General features: G+C 41.5%; 1 protein-coding gene across 2 annotated transcripts; it reads left to right on the forward strand.

Moving 5' to 3' along the window:
• The first annotated feature begins 1,346 nt into the window (after positions 1 to 1,346).
• On the forward strand, positions 1,347 to 25,445 carry TFG (trafficking from ER to golgi regulator). Of its 2 annotated transcripts, XM_083855072.1 has the most exons (9): positions 1,348 to 1,467; positions 3,746 to 3,850; positions 5,490 to 5,698; positions 12,277 to 12,360; positions 13,219 to 13,365; positions 14,846 to 15,013; positions 17,284 to 17,424; positions 21,355 to 21,444; positions 23,893 to 25,445. In XM_083855072.1, exons 3-9 carry the CDS (start codon positions 5,515 to 5,517, stop codon positions 24,249 to 24,251), a joined length of 1,173 nt encoding a protein of 390 aa, XP_083711198.1. In that variant the 5' UTR covers positions 1,348 to 1,467; positions 3,746 to 3,850; positions 5,490 to 5,514; the 3' UTR covers positions 24,252 to 25,445. The 2 variants fall into 2 exon arrangements, with proteins under 2 accessions (XP_083711199.1, XP_083711198.1); XM_083855073.1 differs by lacking the exon at positions 14,846 to 15,013 and having other exon boundaries at positions 1,347 to 1,467.
• The last annotated feature ends 23 nt before the right edge of the window (positions 25,446 to 25,468 follow it).

Here is a 25,468-nt window from a genome sequence, read left to right on the forward strand (position 1 = left end):
AAGCAAGGCTGAAGTTCATCACTACTGCTCCAGAAAAAGCACAGAATGTAATTAAAAGTTACTTAGGACAGGTAGTTCATACTTTTTTTTTTTTTTTTTTTTTTTTTTTTTTTTTTTTTTTTTTTTGGATAGGAAGTTCATGTACCTGTGGGCATCCATTTTTTATTTGTAAATCCAATCTATAATACTTTCTTTTGTCAATTCCTCCAATTTCCTTCTGAAAATTTCCTTTAGAAATTTATGAGGTTTAGGAAGGATGATACTTGATTGTGTTGTAAAACACAGATGGGCACTATGAGGATGACTCCTTAAATGAATGATAATATTTTCTAATCATTGATATTCTTTCCCCACAAACAAAAGTTTTCTCTAAAGAACATCCCATTTAATTTTGAACAGCTCTTAAAAAAAAAAAACAAAAAAACAAACTAATTAAAATATTGTTTTCCATACTATCCAAAAAAACAAGCAAAAAACCCAAGAAGAATTTGAAATATGGAATTGAAAGGGCTGACTTTTACTGATTAAGCATTCCGTCTCCAAGTACTTCACATGTGAATAAAGTGCTGTTATTGTTAACACTGAACATGTCTTGTTTAATATAAAACATTTTCAGCATAAAGCCCTCCCCCCCATTATACATTTTATGGCTTTTTTTTTTTTTTTTCTTTCATGTGGGGAACCCTAATTTCAGAAATGCAAAAAACTAAAATGATATGTTGCAGGTTATATGCTAAATGGTTACAGGAACAATAGTTCAGCTCTTATCTACACGTGGAATATATTTATCTTCGTAGTGTAGCGACCTTTGGTATTGGTTGCGATATGTGGCCTTTAGGGATGACAAAGTTTCTCGTTAACACTTTGGAAACACTGCTTTGATAAAGAAGTGGGTTGGAGAAGGATTGAATCACCAGTACAAAGGTAGGCAATACGAATGGCAGAAAATATAATGGATGGAAACGTCCAGTTTTCCAGATCTTTCCTATAATTTTTAAAGCAAATATTTTTTAGGGGGACAAGCTCTGAATGCAAGACAGGGGAGTGCGAAAGAGTGTGAAAGAGTGTGAAAGAGTGTGAGGGCATGATAGCAATGACTGCCTGGATGTGACCATTCGAGGATGAACGGCTCCTCTGTGCGTGTGTCTAACAAGTCTAACAAGTGCAGGGGAATTTTAGGGCCCCTTATTTCTCTGAGCACCGCCAGCCCAGGCCGGTATTTCGAAAGAACCCGCTGTCGGAGCGGGGCCCGGCCGGGGGGGGCGATGAGGGGCCGCCATGCCGGCCGGCAGGGGGCGGGCCCCGCGCACGGAGCGCGCAGGCGCGCGGCTCGCGCAGGCCCGGCCCGGCCCGGCCCCTTCTCTCTGCCCTGCCACGTACGGGCGGCGGCGGCGGCGGCGGCCGGGCCCGGGTCAGCGCGGGGCCGCACGGGGGGGGCCGCACCGGCGGGACGGCGGACGAGCCACAGTAAGAGAGCGGGGGGATGCTCCCGGGGGGCAGCCGCGCGTAGAAGCGGCGGGAAGGAGGGAGAGAGGGGCAGCTGTGGGTTCGGGGCGAGCCGCCCGCCCCCTCCTCTCCTCTCCTCTCTCCCCCGCCCCCACCGTGTCCCGGGGCCGGGGCGGCGCGGCCCCTGCCCGAGGGGCCGGGAGACCCCTGGCGTCCCCCCGGCGGCTGGGGGGGGCGGGGAGCGGCCGCGGCCTCCTGGGCCCGGGGCGGCGGGAGAGCCCGGGATCGCTCCCTCCGCACCCGGCTGTGCCCCGGGTCACCCAGCGCTTTCCTTGGTGCTCACTGCCCGGCAGGGATTGGCCGTGACTTCTGTTCCCCTTCGGGCCCGGCCTGCCCGCGTGGGAACTGGAGAGAAGCGAAAAGAGCTCTTCTCCTTTCTGCTCCCTGGCGTCACCCCCCCACCTGTCTTGGGAAAACTCGTGGCTCTCTCTCGGGTGACGTTTGGGAGGCAGTCCTGCTTGCTCGTGTTCCTGTCGGCTTCACCCCCATCCTTAACCCTGTTTTGACAGGAAAAATTGAAGCAGGAGCGTCTGGCCTTCCCTTGCCTGGGCAAGGCTGTTTTTCTCTGCTGCTGTGCAGAAAGGGTGGTGAAATAAATCCAGCGTGGTGATGAGATGCTGGTTTTACAGGGGATCCTGAAGTGACTGGCCTAGATCGGGCAGTCCCTGTACACATGCACCGCCGAGATTAATGCATGGTGTGAATAGAAAAGGCTGTACCTGCAAAATGCAAGTGGTACACCAGGAAGGTTAGGAAGATGTCAGTGTGATTCTTATGGGAATCAATCTTTGGTCTGAAACATAGAGACATAAATGTTTTTTGGTTGGTTGATTCCTCCCCTCCCCAGGAAAGCAGACACACAGAGATTTTGTTAAAAAGTTCATTAGTGTGTGTTCTGGATGTATTCTCTGAAAAATTTCCTCAATGGAGTCATCCATTGAGCTGTGTCACAGTGAGGGGAAAAAGCTTTAGTGCTGTGTAATTCGGTGATTTGAATTTTTCACATAGTTTTCTGTAACAGTTGCAAGCAGCTGCAGTGTTCAGAATCTGTGCCTTTAAATCTGGACACTTACAAGCAGAACGGGGAAAGCTGAACCAAAATAAAGTACATTTAAATATTCTCCTGCTGCCTTTCCCTAGTCATTGGTGGACAGCAGGTTTGTGAGTAATGCTGGTAAAGAAGGCATTGCAGTGGCTCCTTTCCTTGCACAAAGATACAAATGATACATCTGTCAAAGGACTTCAGCTGTGTCCAGCAAAATGTGTGTGTTTAGGACTTAGAGATGGGGTTCAATTGTTACTGTTAACAGTTTCTGGGTAACATATTGTGGTGCTGAAGAAGCAGAAGCAGAACCCAGCCCTAATGCTTCAACAACATGAGGAGGGGACTAAATGAAGTCTTTGGTTCAGCCACTCTTAGATGCATTATCTGTATCCAGGTTTTGTCCAGTGCAGTAGACCCAGCTGGAGCTGTAGCAGGTCAGGGGTGAAAGGGGCCCTGTCCTCATGCCTTACTCATGTCAGAAAATGTGAGTGAGGCGTCAGGAAAGCAGCCTCTTCCTGTTCCCCTGCTTGGTGTGCCACAACAGGCTCTCACTGTCAGGAGCAGGCACAGCCCATTTTGTAGAGGAGCAGCTGGCAGCCTTTGAGACCCAGAGAGTGACTTTGGTTCTTCTCTGGAGTTTGCTTCTTCTTTGCCTTCATCCTGAATGCTCCAGTTTACTTCCAGTTGAGTTGAAAGAGAGCTGGGAAGTCCATCTTTATGTGGATAAAGGGGAAGCTACTTTTATTCTCTGGTTAGCAGTGAATCATCTGAAAATCAGATTGGGGATTTGTGATTGGCTGTGCGTGTGAGAGGGAGGAATTGCAGGAGGGTACACCCATGGGTCAGAGGGAGGAGCCAGGTGTGTTCCCTGTTGGGCTGTTCTGTGTGCTAAATCATCTCTTGGAGACTGTCCTGAAGAGGAATACATTACTGTTAGGAATGCTTACATGCCATTAGAAGATTTAAAAAATAAAAATCTTCTCTTACAAAATTAAAAGTCTTGTTGAAGATCTGTTTTAGATGAATGCAGGTTCTACAATACTCAAAAGTGTAAACCTGGTTGTTAAATTATGGATAAAGTAAGGGCTTTTAAAATTGGATATATTCACTGAGATGCTCTAAAAGTGAAAGATTGATGTGAATTGTGTCATTCTAGGGCAGGGTGACTGTAAATGTGTTTATTTTCTGATGCAGGTTACTGTTCCCTGGCACTGACAGTGCATGGCGGCTCATCCTGACTCTGTCCTGAAGTGAGGTGGGAAAACTGTCCAGTAATCCAGCTTCACTAACACACACAAGGTAATGATGAATGTGTATTTTGGAAAGGAGATGAAAGGAAACCTGTGGGTCGATACTGTTTTATTTTTTAATGTTTAAATTAAAAAAAAATCCCAACAACCAACCAATTTGTGCAAAACCCTATGCTTTTAAATCTAATTTAAAGTTAATTAGGCTGGGTTGATGTGCCTGCAGTCAAGACTCCAATGTTGCAAAACCTGAATAATGCATTAGTGAGCATCAACAATACTATAAACCTCACAGTTTCATCACAGTGCCTCAGCAGCAATGTGGCTGTGTTAATTGCAGGTCCCTTTTCCCTGCAATTATGCTGGATCCACCTACCTCCTCTTATGTGTGATGAGGAGAGTGAGTTTCGTTCAATAATTGCTTGTATCTTTTTGGGCTAAACAAAGGGCTTTGCCTGAAATCTTTGCTTTATACTAAGTTAATTACCAACCACCCCCCCCCCTCCCTAAAATTTAATTGCAATCTAAAGATAGCATTGTACTGCACCTTTTAAATGTAAAATGTTGTCACTGAAACAGTAGAATTAAATATACACAGGTGCATCAAGGAATGTACTAAAGGCTTCAGCTGAGTCTCTTGTTTCTGGTAGGAGAGAATATTCAGTGCAGTACTTTAAAAATGACTGACTATAGGAAAATTCATTTTTCTCATAAGGCACTGTGTTACAACATCCTTAAAGGTAAAGGAAAATCAGCTGCATATTTCTGAGAGTTCTTCTTGCACTGGAGAATGAACACGTGGCTGCACGTGGCTTCAGAAATCTTGATTTGGATATGGGCTGCCTGCGTTTTAAGATCTCCAGTAATTGTACTTCAGATGTTAAGATAACTGCTGCTTTAGTTGCTCCTCATTCCAGATCCATTGTTTTGGCCCTCTCCAGAGCACTGAAAATAGGAGGGGACATTTGACTAACATCCTGGATCTCTTTTTGTGGGTTTTTTTCCTTCTCATTCCTCTTTTGTGTAACTTCGCTGTAGTTTCAGATTTTTAAATGTAAAACCTTTGTGTTTTTAAATGAGAGATGCCTAAATCAAAGTGGTAATTTTAAAATTTTCTTACCTAAAATGTTAAAGATATAACAGAAGTATATGCTGTGTGCTGCTGAGACACAAGATGGCTTTGCTGCATATCCAGTTCAGTTGGAACCCCTTGAAACACTGAGAGTAACAGACTGTTCTGACCATGTGTTGAGTCCAATGAGTAGCTAATGTGTGGTCTGTTGAGCTGCTTTTGAAAGTTTAAAATCTGGGTTACAATATCCCAATCAAAATTTTTAAAAATGAATAAATTGTGTATCTTCCTTTCTGGAGAGGAACCCTCAGTGAGTTCTGTTCATCCATGTGATAAAACCAATGTTTAGCTCTGCACTTATTTGTTCAGGAAATAATACATGGTTCAGCTTGATCCCCTTAGTAAAGCCACCTTACAGCCTGAAATCTTTGAGAGAAGATATTTGTTCTGGCAGTCTTCTCTTAAATGATAAAAAAAGCCATTTGTTTTTCATAATAGGGGAGCATGTAAAAGTAATTAAATAAGTTGATAATGTAAAGCTTCAGAACTGTCATCAGATAGATTAAAATAACTCACTGTTCAGTTTTCTGAAATGTTCTTAATGTTTTGCTGCTCACAGGTCTGCAGGCCATAAGGAATCCACCATGAATGGGCAGCTGGACTTAAGTGGGAAGCTGATCATCAAAGCTCAGCTTGGGGAGGATATTAGGAGAATCCCTATCCATAATGAAGATATCACCTATGATGAATTGGTGCTAATGATGCAAAGAGTTTTTAGAGGAAAACTTCTGAGCAATGATGAAGTCACAATAAAATATAAAGATGAAGGTAAGGTTTAATTACTGCTGTTGAGGTTTAATTGACTACTGTTGCTCTGATACTGTTTATCTATGGATAGAAACTTGGAAATTTATCTTTCAGAATTGTACAGTGTCATGGGCAAATGCAAATGATTTCTTGTGAAATCTTTTTAATCAGACAATAGAAGCTGTATCTTGTTATGCACTCCTAACAGCATTTCCTCTTTTTTTTTTTTTTTTCTGAAATATTTCTTCAATTTTTTTCTTTCTGAAAGTGCAGTTTTGCTGTTGCAAGATGTTGATTGCAGGTTTCTCTTCTGTTCACTCAGTTAAATATTTTTTCCAGTGGGTTTGAAGGTAAAAAGCATAAACATGTATGACCTAACACAAGTTCTTATAAGATTGAAAACTTGATTTACGTGGTAGTAATTCTTGAATGTTTTTCTCCATCAGTAAGGATTAGAAAAATAATTTTAACTTGACTTATGCATTAAATCTTTCCTCTCTGGGACCATTTGAATCTGTTGCACATTGATTGTTCAAAGAAAATATTGATTATTATTGTTAAAACAAATATGACCTTAAGGACTTTCACAGAATGAAGAGAGCCCTATTTGAGATGCACAGAGACAGAAAGTTGTGATTGCAGAGCTTTTTCTCTTTGAATGTCAATGGGGCATGGATAAGTTACTTAATTTGGGGCAGAGGGATGGTGTTTATAAAATGAAACCTGGAATGAAGTGATAAAATCCAAAGTCTCTTATAGAGTGACGATTATGCTGTTACACAGTAAAAAGTGCCGCATTCCTGAAGCATTTAGGTTCTTTTTTCTTAATAGCCTTAGGAAACTTCAGTGCTGCCTAAAATGTCAACTTTCGTTCATATATGTAAGCAATAAAATTTCACTTTGAATAGCCCTGAGACATTTTTTTGAGGTTCATGAAGCTTTTGAGATGCTGCTTATCAAAACTGTAAGTAGTGCAGGTCTTGGGTCTTGACCAATATTTTGGGTCTTGGTCTCTAGTGAGAGGGAGCTCAGTGAATTTGTGGTGGTTTTGTTTTCCCTTTTATCACATTGTTTTTTTCTTTCTGAAATGAGAAAAGTGAAAGGAGATTGGATACTTTTTCATTAGGTTAAAGCTTTGAGTTAGTGTGGTTTTTTTGCATTCTCACCTGTGCTTTCAGTATGGTCCTCTGGGGTTTTAGTGTATACTACTCTGTTTTATTTATAACATAATGGTGTATGATGGAGACAGTAGTTACAGTTTCATTCTATGGTTGTCTTTTACACTCCAGGGACTTCCTGCTTTTACTTTTCTTTGTTTCAGAATTGTATTTGTTTTGCACAGCCAGGTTTTGGGAGTAGGGGGCTGCAGGGGAGGCCAAAGCCCAGCAGCTCCAGAACAGACATGCCTCTGGCCAAGGCTAAATCAGTCAGAAATGGTGGTAACATATTTAAAAATGAAAGAAAAAAGTTCTGGTACAGATTTTTTTTTGGCCAGAGAAGAGAGGAGCAAGAATATCTGAGAGGAGCAGCTCTGCAGCACCAAGGTCAGTGCAGGAGGGGCAGGAGGTGCTCCAGGCAGCAGAGCAGGGATTCCCCTGCAGCCCGTGGTGCTGACCGTGGTGAGGCAGAATGTGCCCTCACTGCTCATGGAGGTCCATGAAGTGCAGAGATCCACCTGCATGGAAGTGCAGCCTGTGGAGGAGCCTCACACCAGAGCAGCTGGGTGCCTGAGAAGAGGCTTGACCCCGTGGGGGGCCTGTGCTGGAACAAGTTCCTGGCAGGACCCGTGGAGAGAGGAGCCCGTGCTCAAGCAGGTGTTCTGGTAGGACTTGTGGCCCTGTGGGGGCCCATGCAGGAGCAGGATGTTCTTGAAGGGCTGCTCCCAGTGGAAAAGTGACCCACACTGGAGCAGTTCAGAGGAGCTGTTTGCTAGTGGGGTGCACTCACACTGGAAAAGTTTGTGGAGGACTCTCCCATGGGAGAGACCCCAGGTGGGAGCAGGGGAAAGACTCCTCTGCCTGAACAATGCAAAAGCCACAGCGTTCACTCCCTGTGCCCCTGCACCACTGGGGGAGGAGGAGAGAGAGCTGGAAAGGAAGGAGGGGCTGAAAGGTGAATTATCCTGCTCTGGTTTTGACTAGTAATAAACTTGGTTAATTTCCCCCAGTTGAGCCTGTTTTGCCCATGACAATGATTGATTTGTGATCTCTCCTTGCTCTTATCTCATATCTTGTCCTTTCCCTGTGTGTTCCCTGTCCTGGCCACTTGTGGAGATGAGTGATGGAGTGGCTTTGGGGGGTTCCTGGCATCCAGCCAGGGATAACCCAGCACACAGAATGTGCTACTGCTCCACTGTGATTTCAGGGTATGTTGTGCTAGCTGATCATCAGTACCACAAACAAATAAATGCTCTTAATATCAGATGTAGTTGCAAATCGTCAAAGAAAAGGTTAACAAGGCTTCAGTTTGCTTGTCATATAAGAGCTGTTATATACTTCAACTAAGCTAAGATTCTTCTTTAAACATATTTCAGTCATTAGATGCTCTGGAATATGTACATTTTAGCTATTTCTGTTTTGTTATTTTTCCCCCCAGACCTGCAGGAATGCTTGTCTGGATCTGTTACAGGGAGATATCTCAAACTGGTATAATGATGTCCACTACTTCCCTAACCTCCATCTCTGTCTTCTCCAAATTCATGTGCACAGTCTTTGAGTGTTCAAAGAATGCTTCATCTCCCCCTCCATATTCCTACATTATTTTTAGGTTATGTGGTGCTTTTATTAATTACCAGAGAAAAGAAGCCTCTGGTTGAGTGCTGCTTTGTGAAGTCAGGTTTTATATTCAAGCTTTCAAACTCCTGAGCTAAGGAAATTATTCTGCTAGATGTGAAACATTTTTCATGTCCTATTTAAAGTTCTTGAACACACAAAACCCAATGTCAGCTAAAAAACCCCAACCCCAAGCAAATTAATGAGGACTGTCAGCAGTGAATTTGTATGAATCAAAGAGTAAAACTTCATTTTAAGCACTCCATATTACTGGTTACACATGATAAAGGGTCCTATAGAGCCAATAACAGGAACTTTACTTTTTTTTAAGTTATGCTTGAATTTGAAACAGAAGGTGTAATGTGAGATTGGCCTTTTTGCCCTTGTTCTTCATTACCTTGTAATAGAAGATTGTTTACTCATACTGTATGCATTCAAGCTGCTCTGCTAGTCAGTAATCTCAGCCTTTGGTAAATTTACCAGGGTGAAGGAAAACTACGTTTTGATGTAGTGTGGTTTTTGATTGTGTGGGGTTTTGTGTTTTGTTTTTGTTTTTTCGAAAATGAACTCAATGAGAAGTATGAGGGTGGATAAGTCTAGTAGACAATGAAGCTTAGTCGATGAGGAAACAGCTGGCAGGGCAAAGGAATGAGGCAGATTTCTGGTGTCATCAAGGTTGAAATACATCATGGTGATGCAGCATTAATGCTAAAGTACCTTACAGTCCAGTGGTTAGTTAAGGGAGTAACTGGTTTTTAGAAAGAAAAAATAATTGGCATAGCAGAGAATGTGATATGTGGGAAATTGTAGAGAGGGAAAGCTGTGTCCCTTGTAAAAATGAGAAAGATAAGTTCTAAAAATAACAAGATTAGTAGAGGAAGTCTGTTTTATTTTCTGACAGAAAACAATTAACATTGTGCAATTCTATCTGTGTCATGGTAACAGGAATTAAGCTTCATTGGCATTCCTTAAGGTGAAGAATTTTTTCGCTAAATCTAATATACCTAAATTGTCAGATATTTCTATGGCTTGGCCATATGAATGACCTTATGAATCCTGGCATATACTTGGATTATAACTTGATGGCTGTCTGATCTGACTTCGTGCATCTAACAAGTTCTGTCCTTGGTGCTTCTGAGCCTTTTTTATCTGTAACAATTGAAAATAGAAAATTTCTTCATTATTCTTAATGCCTTCAACCTAAAGGTTAAAATAAGTGAGGAAGAGTTAGGATGGAATGATCCCAGCTCTTTTGGGTGACATTAATCCATGTAAGCCATATGTATTGATGTGCAATTTCATTTCACTGTGCAGGAGAGACTGTTTAGAACATACATCTTTGCTGAGGCAGTGACTCTGAGGGTTGACTGGTATGACAGAAGAGCACCAAAGGATGGTTTGCTAATGTTGTGGATTGCTAAGAAAAGTAATTATCATTTATTGTGATATTTATGTATATTATTAGTTATTACCATGATAAGAAGGAATAGAAGGGTTTTGTGTTAAGACACTGTTGGATTTTGGTATCAGCATTTAGGAAAGGTTACAGAAAAGCTGGAGAAGGTGTTTGGGTTGGAGGGAGCCCACACCTCATCACACCCCCCTTTACTGCCAAAGAAAAAACATCTGTTTAACTTGGATGAAGTCTGATTGTCCAAGTCCTGTTGTGGATCATAATGGCAAACAGGGATGCTGATCCTCTTCTTCCTGGCACTGGTGATTTGCTACCAGTGAGGCTGCATGTCTGTGCTCACTTTTAATGTGTGCACTCCAGGACAAAAGGATTTGGAGAAGCTGCAGAGGAGTCCAGCAGGCTGAGGACAGGGAGGGGCTTTGTGCAGGTGCTTCAGGGAGCACTGGAGGGAGCTGGGCTTGTTCACTGTGCTGCAGACGGAGGGGGCTGAGAGCAGAGCCAGTGGAAAGGAGTTGCAAAGACCATTGAATGTGAACAATTTGCAGCAGCACCAGGTGGCAGCAGCCCGAAATTGCAGGTTGAGAGGTTGAGCATGAGTTTTGGCCAGGAATGCAGTGTGTCACTGGAGCAGCTGCCTGGTGGGGTTTGGAGCCCTCATTTCTGGAGATTTTCCAGTCTCTACTCAGAGAATCCATGACTGATACTGCTATCAACGGATGTCTTTTGAGATTGTGAAAGTGAAAACAGGACATAAAAAAATCTTGGGAGGCAGTAGTATTTCTTTCAGGAAAATGTGAAAAATGTTTTATATGCCATCACTTTATTAGTGTTTGTAACTTAGCTTTGTTAGAAAGCACTTTCTTTGAAGACCGACAGGCACTGTGAGGTATTATTAATAGCACTTACTTAAGAAAACCTTCCAGTGCAGAGGTGTTACTTGTAATCAGGGATGACAAAATTAGAATGTGTAGTTCTTCAAATTCTGAGCTGTTTTTGATTTGGTAAAATGTGTTTTATGACTATTCATACTGAAGCATTAATTTAATTGAAAATTTTAACCATAACGTAGATACAGTTTGCCCTTGTCGCCAAAGTGTAATGAATTTATATACACTGAGGATTTTTAGGCAGTAATCTGTAATGGAAAACATGTTCCTGTGTCTGTCCACAGAGTGCCTTTGCTACAGTGTTTTGTGGAGGAGCCTGGGCAGCCTGGGGTTGGCCTTGTTCCAAGCTGTGTGGCATTTATCTAAACACTGTTGCTTTTCAAGGTGAAACTTCACTAGATGGTTTTTCGCCTCAGTTGGCAGTCATCAAACTGCTCCGGCAGGAAGTGTTCCTGCTGTCCCTTGTGCCAGTACACATTTTCCTGATAATGTGCTCCACTCTTCCCTTTGCACTGCTTAGCTTGGCTTCATTTAAGCTGTGAATTACCTGTTGAAGATGTTAAACACCAGAAGATCTGTCCTGCCAAAGACAATAGTCTTGTTTTAGTTGTGATCTTATTGAGTAAGCAAAAATGTTAATGTAGCTTTCCTTGACTCAACTTAAAAATGGTGAGAGACCAGACTTGATGGGAACTTGGTATCTCTTTTGAGGATTAATATGATTAAAGGTGATCAGTGCTTTGTGCTTAGCCCTTTGTGTCTTAAGAATAAATGATCCCATTGAGTTCTAATATAGTTCCTGTGACAAATGGCAATGCGCAAAATCATTAGGATCCTCCCACATGTGACATGGAAGAAATCCATGCCTAAGAGTTATGACTTTGTGTCAAATTCCTATTTGAGAGAAGTTTTCTTCTGACTACTTTGGCATCTTCATGTCCTCATACTTATTTGTGTGTTAAAGCTGAGAGAGATCTTTACTATTCACTTCTACACATGAACTCTGTTTTTCAGCAAGGGATTGGTAATAGTCTTGCAGCTTCTGTTCTGAATATAACCTAGAAATGTTCTAGACGTCTGAAATTTTATTTTGTTTTTTAAAAATGGAATTGGGTTTGGCTTATGCCATTTATCTGACTCCTGTTTGTTCATGAACAGCACAGTTCTGCAGCCACTTGGCATAGGCATTTCACTTTTAACTGGTAGCATCATTCTTCCTGAGGTTGGACTTGGCTCTAATATTTCATCCTGTATGTAAACATAAAAGAATGATGAGCTGTATGGAACAGCAGAGGGCTAATGTCAGAAGACTCCCTTTTGAAGCCAGTCATGCTTCTGTCTTACCTTTTGTGCATGGTTTCTCTGCACACTGATTCTGGTACTAAAATAATAAACAATTTTTCCTAGTGACCTCACAATCAAACAGGGAAAGTTATTTTTGAGTAATGAAGGAAGACTTCTGTCCTGATGTGAAGCTCAGTAGTCATAGGCTGTGATTTTAATGTAACTTTTTCTTATTCTTTTCAGATGGAGATCTTATAACAATTTTTGATAGCTCAGATCTCTCGTTTGCAATTCAATGCAGTAGGATACTTAAGCTGACATTGTTTGGTAAGTACAGAAGACTGTATTTTTCTATTTCTTTTAAATAATATTTATTAAAATTGAGGCAGTAGAGTTCAGTGAGAGGTACAAAAAACTTTAAATTTGTCACCTCAGAAGGTGAAGAAAATGCAATCAGTAAATTGGAATTACTGTGTTAATACACGATACCTGTTTTCTCTTGATGTTTTTCATAAGACTTCCAAACTTAATGGAAACTGAAACTACTGTTTTTTATAAGATTCCTCAATGTATTTGGCATGTGTGCATATACATGTGATCAGTGGTTCTTTCTTCCTTGGTGCTCTTTTCCATGTTCTCCCCCACTCTCCAGCATTTGTGGGGTTTTCTTCACAGGTGTGTGAGAGTTTGAAGTTGACACTTCCCTCGCAGTGGTACACTGCTCCAAACTAGTGTTAGTTGCTTGGAGCTGAAGAGATCTTAACACCCTTTAGCCTTTGTGTAAAAGTTCTTTATTTTCAAGCTACTGTAGGTAACTTAGCATATAGTTCCAAGCCTTTAGCTTGGACACTGGTCTTATTCATGAATTGCAGCAGTGCTGTGTGTGCTGAGTTAGTTCTAGAGGGACACCTTTCCAGAACCACTGCATCATTCAGGGTATATTCAGGGAAATGAGTAAACAATGCAGACACTCACTGTGGACTTTGCTTTGCTGCTGTAGCTTTTACTGAACTGAGATTATATTAAAGGAACAGTAAGCTCTAGAATGAGTTCAGCATAAACTTTTGTCACTTTAAACTCCACAAAGGATGATGATGCTACAAGCAAGTAAAAGTTGGAATTTTTTTTGTCATTTTAGACTGGGTGTTAGTACAGTGTTAAGTTTATGCAATTGCTGTTTTGCAGTGAATGGGCAACCAAGACCTCTAGAATCCAACCAGGTGAAGTACCTGCGCCGAGAGCTGATAGAACTGCGCAATAAAGTCAATCGTTTACTGGACTGTTTAGAGCCACCAGCGGATCCAGGGCTTTCCACTAACCTGCCTGAGAGTGGTAGGCAGCCTGGCCAAGAGTTGTTTGCTTTGGTTTGCAGAGTGGTGCGCTGTTTAACAAAGTGAAACATGGATTGTTCTCAATTGTTGCTTGATGGCCCAGAACTTAATTTTTAATGCTTTAGTTATTTCAGAGACACAAGTTTTGTTCGAGGTATCTGGAGTAAAGCACTGAACTAACTTAGGGATGAAACTTCAGAATCCAAGGTTTTGTTGCAATGTACGAAAACACTGTAACTAACAGCTGTGAACCCCAGCAATGTCTTGAGAGGGCTTTTAGCCAAATTAATAGTTTGTTGTTGCTGAAGAGTTCTTGCTTGCAGTTGAGTAGCCCCTCTGCTTACTTTGGGCTAGCTCTGGTGCTTATCTTGTGTTGCTAAGCAAGTTTGATTCACTAAAACAGTAAGAAGTGAATTCAGCCAAAATTATATCCACTTTTTTTGCCAGGTTAGGAAATTGAATCCACACATTTTGCGCTCAGACCAGCATCAGAGCTGTCTCAGGGTAAGCAGCACAAGGGTGCAGGTAGGGTGGGAAAGGATTTTTGGGGGAGGGCAAAGTGGGAAAGAAAGTCTTATTCTCACAGTTTTGAGGTATTGATCTCCTAGCTTAGGGCAGTTGTACTGCAAGTAGACAGTTCTCTGTGTGCTTAACTACAGAGTTTAGGTAAGCTGGACACAGAAAATAATGACACAAAGTCATGAAGTACAGAGCTGAGTAAAGAGGTGAACCAAGAGCATCAGCTTGCTTTTTAGGAAATGTTACTTTTGTATTTGCACTTTGAAATTTTATTGCTTTTGTTGCTTAAAAAAATTCCAGCCCAGTTCCTACAGTATATGCAATAAGTAATTTCAGTGGAATACCATGGATTCTGGTTACAAACTATTTGGAAGGAGGTTAGAGTGATTATAAAAGAGTGTAAACAAAACGAGCCAGTCTGTATCTATTTGTAGTTGTTTGCTTTTAACAGAAAATGTAGCACTATTAGGTAAGGCATTTCTGAGCAATTCAGTTAAGTGTATAGTTGCAAAGATCTCAATTTCACTAGTCAGCTTAGGAAAAATTAATGGAGAGAGGTAGAGTACAAACCAGAAACTACAGCTGATAAAACACCATAATAAGTTGGAACTATCCTGTATGTTTTCCTAATTTCGAATTCCCTGTGGGCAATTAATTTGTTTGAAGCAGGAGCTTTGTGCCTTTGAATTTCAGAAGAGATGATACATTATATTGATAGTCCACAGCGTTAGTGTATCTTTAAGTAACTGTGAAAGAAAGCCAAGCTTTGTGATCGCTCCCAGTTTCAGACACATCAGTGATTCCCCACTGTTACCCCAGTGACAAGAATTAAAGAGTTTCAAGAGTTAAATTTACAGAGCCCCCAGTGTGCGATGTGTGGTTGCTGCAGTGCGGTGTGTGTGTGTGTGTGTGTGCTGGAGTTTCAGTTCTGGAGAGCTGGTAACTGGCGTTTTGCTTTGTAGATGCTGTAGATGGTAGGGACGAAAAGCCTGCTGCTGCTGACGGTAATGTTAAGCCATCCACTCAAGTTATAGCAGCGAGCATGTCCGCATTCGATCCGCTAAAGAACCAGGATGAAATCAGCAAGAATGTCATGTCAGCCTTTGGCTTGACAGATGATCAGGTGTCAGGTAAGGATGTGCCTGGTGAAAAGGAAAGCCAAACCTGTTCATAATCAATGACTCTGGTTTTGATTTGTAACAAAGCATTTGTACGTTGGATGTGTTAAGCTGTGTTCTGTGTTCGCTATGTCTTTTCAGAATTCTAAAACTTGTTGTGTTAAGGTGTTGTATCTGTGTGCTAACTTTTGTATACAAAATACTGAAATGTTGCTGTTGATTTTAGCATTGTGTTTTAGTTTAGAGTAGAAAATAGCTACAATTTTTTTTAAAATTTGAATTATTTAAAGCTATTGTGTGGACTAACTTAATTGGTATCTGCCAGTGATAAAAGAAGTCACTGCTCTGCTTTAAGGTTTGATCTTGCAGTTCATGTTCTTGGCTTGTGCTTCTGCTGTCGAGGTCATTCAGAATGTGTTCCTTTTCTCTGTTTCATTTTAGAAGTAGATAGAACCAACTTTTTCACTGTTAACAGAAAGGAATGACATACTTGTCTGAATTATATTTATTTTTGAAGAGCTGGAGGACTGTGGCCCTAGTAATAGAATACTAAGCATATGAAAGCTGATTCTACTAAACTGAATGCTGTCAACTTGAGACAGGATAACTGAAGCTAGAAAAGCAATGTAGAACGCAATAGGGAGTGTGATGCAGAACTTAGGGAAGTGATTTTGCGCAGAACGTATGTGGGCCTGGCAAGGTTTAATGTTCATTGAAACATGAAAGCTGCTGTTAGCTAACAGGGTTTGCTGTGTACTCTCAGCTCCAGAGCAAGTGAGTTTTATATGTGTGAAGTAATGATACAGATGAGCAGACCAGCAGCACCTGGAGCTTGTTCTTCCAGTATGGCTGTCATGGCAAAAGTGTGGAGTAAAAGGAGTAGATCTGCACTGTGTGATTGTGACTGTGCAGGATCCAAAGCTGTACCCACAGACAGTGATTGACTTCTGTATGAAGCTCTGGTCTGTGGACCAGGCCTATTGTGTGATCTCTTCCTCCATGGCACATTTTGGATATTGTCACAGCATGGTTCTTTCACAAACCAGATGGTACTTGAAAACTTGCACTGGGCTATCTAAACAGGTAAGCAATAGCAAGTGAAGCACAACTGGCAGAAAATTTGAGTTAATTTTTGAATGAGTGGTTTTGTCAGTGTCAGTTAGTGTTTTGATCAGTGATACTTCAATATTTGTATCTCTGTAATTCTTCTGAGAGAGTGAAATGACTTGACCATTCTTTAAACGTACAAAGAGCTCCACAGAGGACCATTTAATCAGGGTATAAGAAATCCCATTTCTAAAGCTACAATCCTGCAGTTATGTATATAAATGCAAATCAAGTAGTAGGCAGATTTAATTAACTTTCCCCTAATAAGGTTAGCATACAAATACAATTAGGGGCTTGTTGGATGCATATTTATATTGTGTAAATATAACTATCTAAAACTGCAAACAAATTGGCAGCCGTTCTATTACTTATGCTTAACTTAAAGTGTGTATTTGAAAGCAGTGGCTCTTAGCATTCATACAGTTGGAAAGATCCAGGTTTAAGCTCCCTTGTTTCAAACAAAATATTTTGCATTAAATTGTAGTATATTACATTTGTTCACCTGTGTTTCAGAACCTCTTACTAATGTAGAGAAAATCTGAATTCCCAGTTTCCTTGCTGTCTTTAGGTGTCAGCTGGAATATTCTCAGAATTAGCAGAGCAGACAATTGCTTGCTTTTAGGCCAAAGCCTGCCGTAATCCTGTCTGGGAGTGTGATTTTAACACCTCTTTGGAGGTTTTCTGTTTGCATGCTATTTAACTATCGGTAGAACACTTTGTGGCCTGGTCCATGTATTTCACAGTAAGATGCTAATCCATTTGGATAGTTCCATGCAACCTTTTACCTTTCCTCCAGATAAGAAAAAATAGGTAAGTGCATGTTGTATCCAAACATGGCAACTCTTCAGTGTGTGTGTGTGTGCAAGGTTAATGCTTGAAGCTGTTGAAAAAATATGCTGTCATGAAGGGCTTTATCTCACAAATGAGTCAGATTCCTCAAAAGAATGAAATGTGAGTGACCTAGAGATAGGTGGGAAATCCTTCTCCCCCCCCACCCCCAATATTTTCAAATGAAAGTTTAGATATGCAAATACACACTTGGGTATGACATACATGTAAATCTGACGTGGAAAAAAATGTTAAAAACGTTGCAAGGGAAGAATCATAGTATTAGTATTTTTAAATTTCAACTCAGTGTTGATTTCAGATGCTGTATTTTGTTCTTGCTCCCCCAGGACCACCCAGTGCCCCGGCAGAGGAGCGATCAGGAACACCGGACAGCATCGCTTCCTCCTCCTCTGCAGCCCATCCCCCCGGGGTGCAGGCACAGCAGCAGCCCTACCCCAGCACACAGCCACAGACCGGGCAGGTGGAAGGTAAGCACTGTGCTTTCCTGCTGTCCAGCATCTGGAGGATGGTGTCTGATTCTGCCTTGAATTAGCTGACCCAAAGCGGACACCAGACTGCAAGTCGATGTGTGCCCCAGGCAGAGCACAGCCTTTGTCCTGCTGCCCGTGCTGGGCCATGCAGAAACAGCAGGTGGAGCAGTGGCTCCATTGGAAAGGGTGGGTGGTGTAACACGAGAGGATTTTCATGGTACTGTTTTCTTTCTGCTTGCATCTGTCCTTGTGTCATACACTGTGTGTTGTGTTGAGCGTTCACTGAACTAACAGTTTGTGGACTTGTCTACTGTATATAAAAACTTGTTTACTCATCATTTCTACCTAGCAGCCTGAAGCTAGTATTTCACTGCTTCCTTTTTATGTATGCCTCTGTGCTAGTCAAGTTAAACCCTGTAACCATCTTAAATGCATGGTAGTTCCTTATAACTCCTGAGAGATCAGCTGGCTCTCATTTAAAGTTTAAGGTCTTAACTCTGATATTCAGATTTGTTTGCACTATGCCCTTAAAATTGCTGTTTAACTTCTCACAATTTACCTGTTCTGAGGTTTCCTACATTTGGGCATCTTTTCTTCTGTTGCTATTTTCTAAGTGCACTGAGCCTTCAGACCTGCACACTTCTGAATTAAACTGTTTGTGAAATAACTTGCTTTGTTACTTCTTCCTCCATATGAAGAGTAATATAAAATTGTTTCTGTGCTGGTGTAGGCACAAGTAGGAGCCCCCTGATGTTTGCTTTACTGATGTAATGCTCAGACACATGTGAGATGGTGGTCACGGTATCCATAGTCACTTGGATTGTCTTGCCTGAAGGGAATAAGTCATATTTTGATCGAGCAGAGCATTTGAACAGGTGGTAGTTATGCATAATATTTAAAGAGGTATGAATGCTGTTGGTTGCAGTGGAGCTTATGAAACACTTCTTTTTCAGCTTTCACCCTTTTCTTGCTTATTAGTCAAGTGTTAGAACATAGCAAGAGACATTTTTGTAGCTTGAAGATAGAGCAGTTTGGTGTTTATGTATAAAAGTTACTTTTGCAAAAAAGGGCTCAAGGTTTTTCTCTTGGCAGCCAGAAAATTTCATATTCAGAAACCATATTCTCAGCTACTGAACTTGCATTTTATGAGTTTAGTTTTTTTACTATAGTTTAAATCAGTAAGTAAGAAGTAAGAGGTGTTGCTGTTAAACTGGAAGTGAAACAAAGAAGTGAAACACTTAAAAGCACTAGGAACACTAGCTTGGAATCCTGTATGGCTGCTAACACCAGGGAAAGGGAAGATTATTTGTTTCAGTGAAACTCATCTTACTTGAGGAAGATGTTATCTAGGCTCATGTATCAGAGTAGATGTAGTGATTTTTCTGAACTTGGGTCAAGGAAAGTATAATGCAACACTACTAATTATAAAGGGATTTATGTACTTTTATGTAGTTTTTATTATTGCTACTGCAATCTTTTAAGTATTGATTATATTTTCTTCACTCTGTGGTTCAGTCTTTGGGAAGAGAACAGAAGTAACTTTTGTCTTTGTTCATTAGAAATTAAAAATACATTGCTTATTGTATTGTATGTATGTGGTAAACAGCAGTCTCTCACCAAAGCTGGGTGATGCAAATGGCATTATCAATTTCATTCCAAAGTGTTCAAAGACTTTTCTTTGACACATTGGAGTAATTTTCTGTACTTCTCTGGGGTTTGATAGCACCTCAGTCCAGTGGTAATTTAGGGGCTTGTGCTGTCCCTGCAGAGCCATAACCCATAGGTTTTCAACAGGATGGACTCACATAAATGGCACTGCTGGTGAACAGCAGATTCTCTTAGAAGCTGGTTTTGAAACTAGCTTGAAATTATTAATTCACTTAATAAAAAACCTGAAATACCTCAAGCTCTGCTTCCCCCACACACTCTCCCAGTATTTTGAAGATGTAAATAAACTGGTGATGCCAGTCATGTGTCAGTCATTCTGGTGTATCAGGATTTATTTATTAATGGCTTTCTCTGCCATTAAATGCTGTGATGATTATGATTATGATTGGTTATTAGGTTGTTACATATGAATATCAAGTCACCTCACTTCTGTGTGCTGATACTACTGAAGGGCTTCCTCCCTTGAGAAGTTTTCAGCATTCACTAAATTGAATTAAATCAATCCAGCAAAGATGGTCTAGTGCAGTGCAGTGCTGTGCTTTTCTACCACTAAATTCAGTCCTGAACACACACAAGAAGCAATTATATACAGATGTGGATGCTTTTTTAGTCTTTGCTGAAATTCATGTGGAATCTCAGTCCCATAAGCACTTCATGATCTTCTAGGGAAAAGAATGTTGTGTGAATATATGTAAATGGTCTATGTTCTGAATCAGACTGAAAGTCTTTTTCAGTGCACAGGAACAATGGTAAATGCTGGCAGACCCTTCACTGCAATAAGCACTGCTAAGTACAAAACCAGACACCAATGCTGTAGCTCATCTAGTTTTCAGAATAAAAATCCAGGGAGAGAGAAGACTCCGTGTCTGAGGACCCATAGGATCCCCAGCTGTATTCCTGGCTGTAAATTAAGAGTGTTTTCATAATTGGCACTGGAACACCTCTCTGTTCCTCACTAACACCTCAGCCCTGGAGAAGATAGCAAGCCTTGTCAGAAACCTTTCGTAAAACTCCATGCTGTTCCTTTGCTCTCCCTTTACCTGGGATTTCCAGCAGGTGCCAGTGTGGTCTCTCTGTTAGCCTGTAGGGAATTATCCCAAGACAGGCAGGCATAACATGCTGGTTATTCTCCCAGAACTTCCCCATTTCAAATGAGTTTCAGAAAGAGAACTTTCTGAGTTTCTAATTCTTAATTATCAAGCTAACAAGCTTAAATTCTCTTCAAGCTTTGTGTTTTGCACTCTCATAATCCCACAGTAATTGCACACCAAATAATATTTGAAGTGACTGCATCAATATAAAGTATTCTAAACACCTTGGTGTGAATGTAAAATACTGTTCCTTTTGGCTGCAAATAATGCAGATAAAAGAAGAAATAAGGAGTTGCATTAAATCAGTGTGTCTGTCTGGGAGGACTTGGAGCAGAGTGGAGTTGCTTTTGTCTCGGTGCAGCTCTGAAGATAGAGTTTACAGTCTATTTATACAGTCTGCTGGTCTTTGCAGGATGAATAATAGTACAGTAACACTTCATAATACTAAAGTTTCCATGTCTGCTTCAGTTCAGCTAAGCTTTAGTTTTGGCAGATAATTGATTTTGTTCTTTGACTGAGACTTAGTAGATTGAAAAACAGCAGAAGCATAAAGCTTCAACAGGACCCATAGGTTGTCTAAACAAATATTCTGCCTCTTCTGGCCAAGAAATTGAAAACAGTGAATGTAGGAAAAATAAGCATTGACTTGGACTACCAAGCTTAAAGAATGTATGGTTTTATTTTTGCTTTGGGTGTATACCACTGGGTCTCTTAAGAAAACTTGGCCATGCTAAGAGATGGATGACTTATCTGGAAAATCTGGTCAGCATAAATAATATACCACTCTGCTTACAGTACTTGGTTGCAGAAATGGTCTTAAGAACCTAATCTAAACAGACAATCTGAAGACATGTTTAACTTTTGAAGTACTTTAATTTACAGTGTAAGTTCTGGAGCAGTTATGAAGATGTTTAAAGATTCCTGGTCTGTTACCAGAGTAGTGCTAACTAAGGTGCATAGCTTCTGGCTGCCTCTGAAAATGTGCAATACTAAGCATCACGTAACTCTTTAGATAGACTTTATTTTAGTCAGAACAACATGTTTCAGAAAGTAAGATCTGTACTTTGATGTCATTGGGTTTGTTTCTGTGATGTTGAACTGTCAGGAAATGGTTCTCTGTAACTCACCAGGGTACTGGGCTTCAATGAAATGCGTTTTTAATCCCTAGGTCAGATGTATCAGCAGTACCAGCAGCCTGGTTACCCTGCTCAGCAGCCGCAGGCTCAGCCCCAGCAGCAGTATGGCGTGCAGTACCCAGGTAAGCAGCTCTGCACAGCAGCTCCTGCAGTGCCTGACCCTGTCAGCTTCAGTTCCTGACCCTGGGGGGCAGGTCAGGGTGCTGAGCTGCCCAGGTGCCCGTGTTCCTTATGGGAACTAGCACAGTTGAGAAATTGCCAGGAAGAGAACACTGTAGCTGTTTCTGTTGTTAGTACGTAGTCAAACTACGTTCAGTCCTACTTGATTGTGACCAAAGGCAGATGTCATTACTAATCAGCAGAATGCCTTGATAGAAGGGAGGCAAAATGAATCACCTGAAGGGTGAGCAGCTTTCAGGATTATATTCTGCAGCCATGGGATTCTAGCAAGTAAGTGACTAAACATCCCAATTTAGCTTCCTTAAATATCGAAGATGTCTAAAGGTGGCCCCTATTTCTGGCATCTAGAGTAATCTTAATGTCCAAAATTTACTGGTGTAAACACTGTAGTCGTCATTCAGTAAATCCTTGGCTATTACACATATTGTAAATACAGAAAAACTTTCAAGTGATAGTTCTTCTGTTCTAGTTTTTGATTTTACTGTACCTTAAGTAAAGGTGCCAGTAGACTTTTAGCAGAAGAATATTTTAGTGCACTAGTGGCTTATGTGCAGCGAAATACGAAAAGTTGGCTTTGGTGTATACCCAAAATAAACTTGACCTCAGAACTTTCAGTTCCTTTAGAAGCAGCTGGCATCTAGGAATGCATAGTATGTGGTAGGAATGATAATCCAGATGAGGTTTAGGGATGAACCTGTAAGAGTAAATTCTGCAACAAATTGCATTTTGCTTTATAATTTCAGAAAATGATACAAAGTATTTTTAAAAATCCTCCTTAAACTAAACAAAAGACTCCCATTAAAGTGACTCAGGGCCAGTGTGACCTTTTCTTGGTGCACTGTGGTAGTGCATCAGTTTTCATATAGATGAGAAGATTTGCAGAGCTCACAAAGAAATTCCAAGCTTAGCTTGGATAAAAAGCCTAGAATACTTGGACTAAAGGTTTGTGCCTCAGACCTTGTTCCTGTGCACTGTGTGAGAGCTCGTTAGTTTGAGTGTCTAAATGGTATCTCATTCTCTGCAGATTTCTCCCCCCCACATTTGTAATTAGAATACAGAGACAGATGTACTGAGGTATAATTTCACCAGTAGCAAGCCTGTTGGAAGTAGAAGCATCTGTCTGACTGTCTAGGCTTAAAAACTGAGTTGGGAAACAAAGGATTTCCAATCTGCTTTCTAGACATATCCTGCCATCGTCTAATCCATTATTTTACTGATGTTCCTGTGAAAGCTGTAGTGCAATGTGAGTTTTGCTTTCCAATTAACATCATTGTCAAGTATGAATGAAATGCCACCAGAAACTTACTGGGGCACCTGTTTGTCATTAACTTAGTTCACAGTTAATCTTCAGAAACAGAGGGGGGTTTTTTTTGAGGACCTACAGACAGCAGCCTTTGGAGATGCTGAGTCATAGGATCTATTTGTTTGTGTTGCTTTAGTTCTCATGAGTATTGTCTCCTTTCAAACACATGTTTTCCCAAGAGCAGGATCCCTTCCCACTCTTGTAGATCTACTAGGCAACAGTGGCTATTTATACATGGGTGTAAAAAATGGACCCTTCAGGGATTTGTCTCATGAGTAAATTTTGATCCCAGTTTCCAGGTGAGTTTACTGCAGTGCATTCTTACCCTTACTCTTTCCATTTAGGGCTGTGCACTTTTAATAATTTGTGTGTCTGGTGTTTAATGCTGACAGGATTCCAGTCACTGGAGAGGTTTCATTGCAAGTAGCTGCAGGTGTGTTTCATGATGGATAAAAGTAGCTATTTCTTCATGAAAGGACTTTGTTCCATTTTAAAAGTTTTGGGAAGAGAAATTCCCTTTGGAAGCTAGTTTAATACAGAAAAATCAAAATTGGGACACCTGTAAATGGAAGTTTTGAGCTAAAGTGTTCTGTTCTACACAACATTTTCATGTTTAATGCTAAAGAACTGAAAACACCTATGATTTAACCAAAGGGTATGACTGATATTAAACCCTGAGAGTATTATCAAGACAGTTTAATTTGGAGATTTTTTTTGGGGAAAAAGGTTGAATTTTGCCTCATTTGCCAATGATGACTTTTTTTTGGTGATATTAAGGAAAAGACTACTTGTCTTTTTTTTTTTAATTATTATTATTATTATTTTTACTTTATTTCTTGTCAGTCACAGGAAAACTGTTTTATAGTAACTGTTGTCAGTGTGCTGTGCTGCCACGGTGTGCACCAAATCCCCGGCCGCGCGCTTATGTGAGAGGCAGGAAAACTCGCGGTTCACGCTTGGTTTGCCTTTTCTGTGCTTCCCGCCTCGTTTTGCGTTTGTCACTGTGAACATTAGGAGCAAAAGGTCTTTCTGCAGGCACCCGCGGTTCTTTGACGTCTCTCACGCACCTCGCTCTTTCCCTTTGCAGCAGGCTACAGCCAGCAGCAGCCCCCGTCGCAGCAAGCCCAGCAGTTCCCGGCATACAGCCAGGCGGCCCCGGCCCCGGCCGCCGCCTTCCCGGGGCAGGCGCAGCAGCTGCCGGCGCAGCAGCCGCCGCAGTACCCGGCGGGCAGCTTCCCCCCGCAGCCCTACACCACGCAGGCCTCCCAGCCCGCCGCCTACAGCGGCTCCCAGGCGGCGCCGGGCACCTTCCAGCCGCGGCCCGGCTTCACCCCCCCGCCCGGCAGCACCATGACCCCCCCGCCCAGCGGGCCCAACCCCTACGCCCGCAGCCGTCCCCCCTTCGGGCCGCAGGGCTACGCCCAGCCCGGGCCCGGCTACCGCTAAGGAGCTGCTGCCCCCGAAGACGGCGACTGACGCCTGCGATTCCATCCCCACCGACTCCAGGATTTTCAATTGAGATTCCAAAACTGTAATGAGGCAAAACTATAGCTCTTAATTAAATTCTGCCGGGGGGAGGGAAACGACCAAATCTTTCCTGCTTTAAATTGTATTCGCTTCCTAGTTTAATTTGGGGCTGGGTGGTTTTTGGAAAACACTACTTAAATGTCTGTAAAGTGATTGACATTCTAGCTTGCCTTGTCTGAAGGGTATGAAGATACTAGTTGGAAGTTTAGCCCACTTATCAGGCTTGTTTTTACTAATACCATGATGTACTAAATTAGATTCATTCTGGAGGTCAAACTAGATATGATGTATTATAAATTGTAATGTTCACATGGGAAAACTAATAAAAACCCTGAGTCTATCAAATGCCTGATCTTGATTTTGGAAGTTTGGTAATACTGAACAAGACAACTGTGCTAAGACCAGTGTGTGTGTGCTGGGTGCAAAGACTTTGGTCAAGAGCAGCAGTGTTGGGGCTGTAGGAGGAGAGGCAGATCTCTGGGTGTATAAATGGAAAAGTGCTGGGACTGCAGGTGGCTTTCACAGAGGTTTCACAGCAGCGGTGGTTTTGTGCTGTCTGCTGTCATTAATTGTCAAGCCACCCTTTTACCAAATGGTTAGGAACCAATCCATAAAATCTTAAAGCCTCTTATCAATTTTGCTTTAACAAGGTGTGGGAGAGAATTCTTTATTACTTGAAAATTTAAACCAAATGTGTATCTTTAAAAAACAACTCTAAAAAAACCTCCAGCTTTCCAGAGGTTCTTTGCCACCCAGAAGAACTTGGGAGCACAATCCTAGTGACTCAATTTTGAGCCAAGAAAAAGCAGATCAAGGGCTGTAATGAAGTCAATAGACCATATTACAGCAGAGGGCAAAACATTCTGCCAGTTCATATTTTCCATTTTGCAGATTCTAGGAATATGTAAAACTGAGTGGGGAATTAAAAAATGAACTGGAGCAAGCTGCTTGAACTCTCCTAAAGACAAATTAGGAAGCTGAATGAAAATATCCCTACCTTCAGCATCCTTAAACAGTGCTGTGCCCACAGCTGCCCAGTAAGCTGTGGCTGTACCTCCTCCCATTTCTGCTCTCAGACCTTACACACATCCCGTGTTCATCACACCATTTAACAGGGGCTTGTTTCCAGCAAGCAG

The sequence above is a fragment of the Zosterops lateralis genome (assembly GCF_965231275.1).
Source record: "Zosterops lateralis genome assembly, chromosome: 2".
In the NCBI taxonomy this organism is placed as follows: domain Eukaryota; kingdom Metazoa; phylum Chordata; class Aves; order Passeriformes; family Zosteropidae; genus Zosterops; species Zosterops lateralis.

Excerpts from the sequence above, each read along its gene's own strand:
- TFG (XM_083855072.1), top strand. The coding sequence starts at position 5,515 with ATGAATGGGCAGCTGGACTTAAGTGGGAAGCTGATCATCAAAGCTCAG. Across the intron at positions 5,699-12,276 it reads AATAAAATATAAAGATGAAG|ATGGAGATCTTATAACAATT; the intron begins GTAAGGTTTAAT and ends TATTCTTTTCAG. Across the intron at positions 13,366-14,845 it reads CACTAACCTGCCTGAGAGTG|ATGCTGTAGATGGTAGGGAC; the intron begins GTAGGCAGCCTG and ends TTTGCTTTGTAG.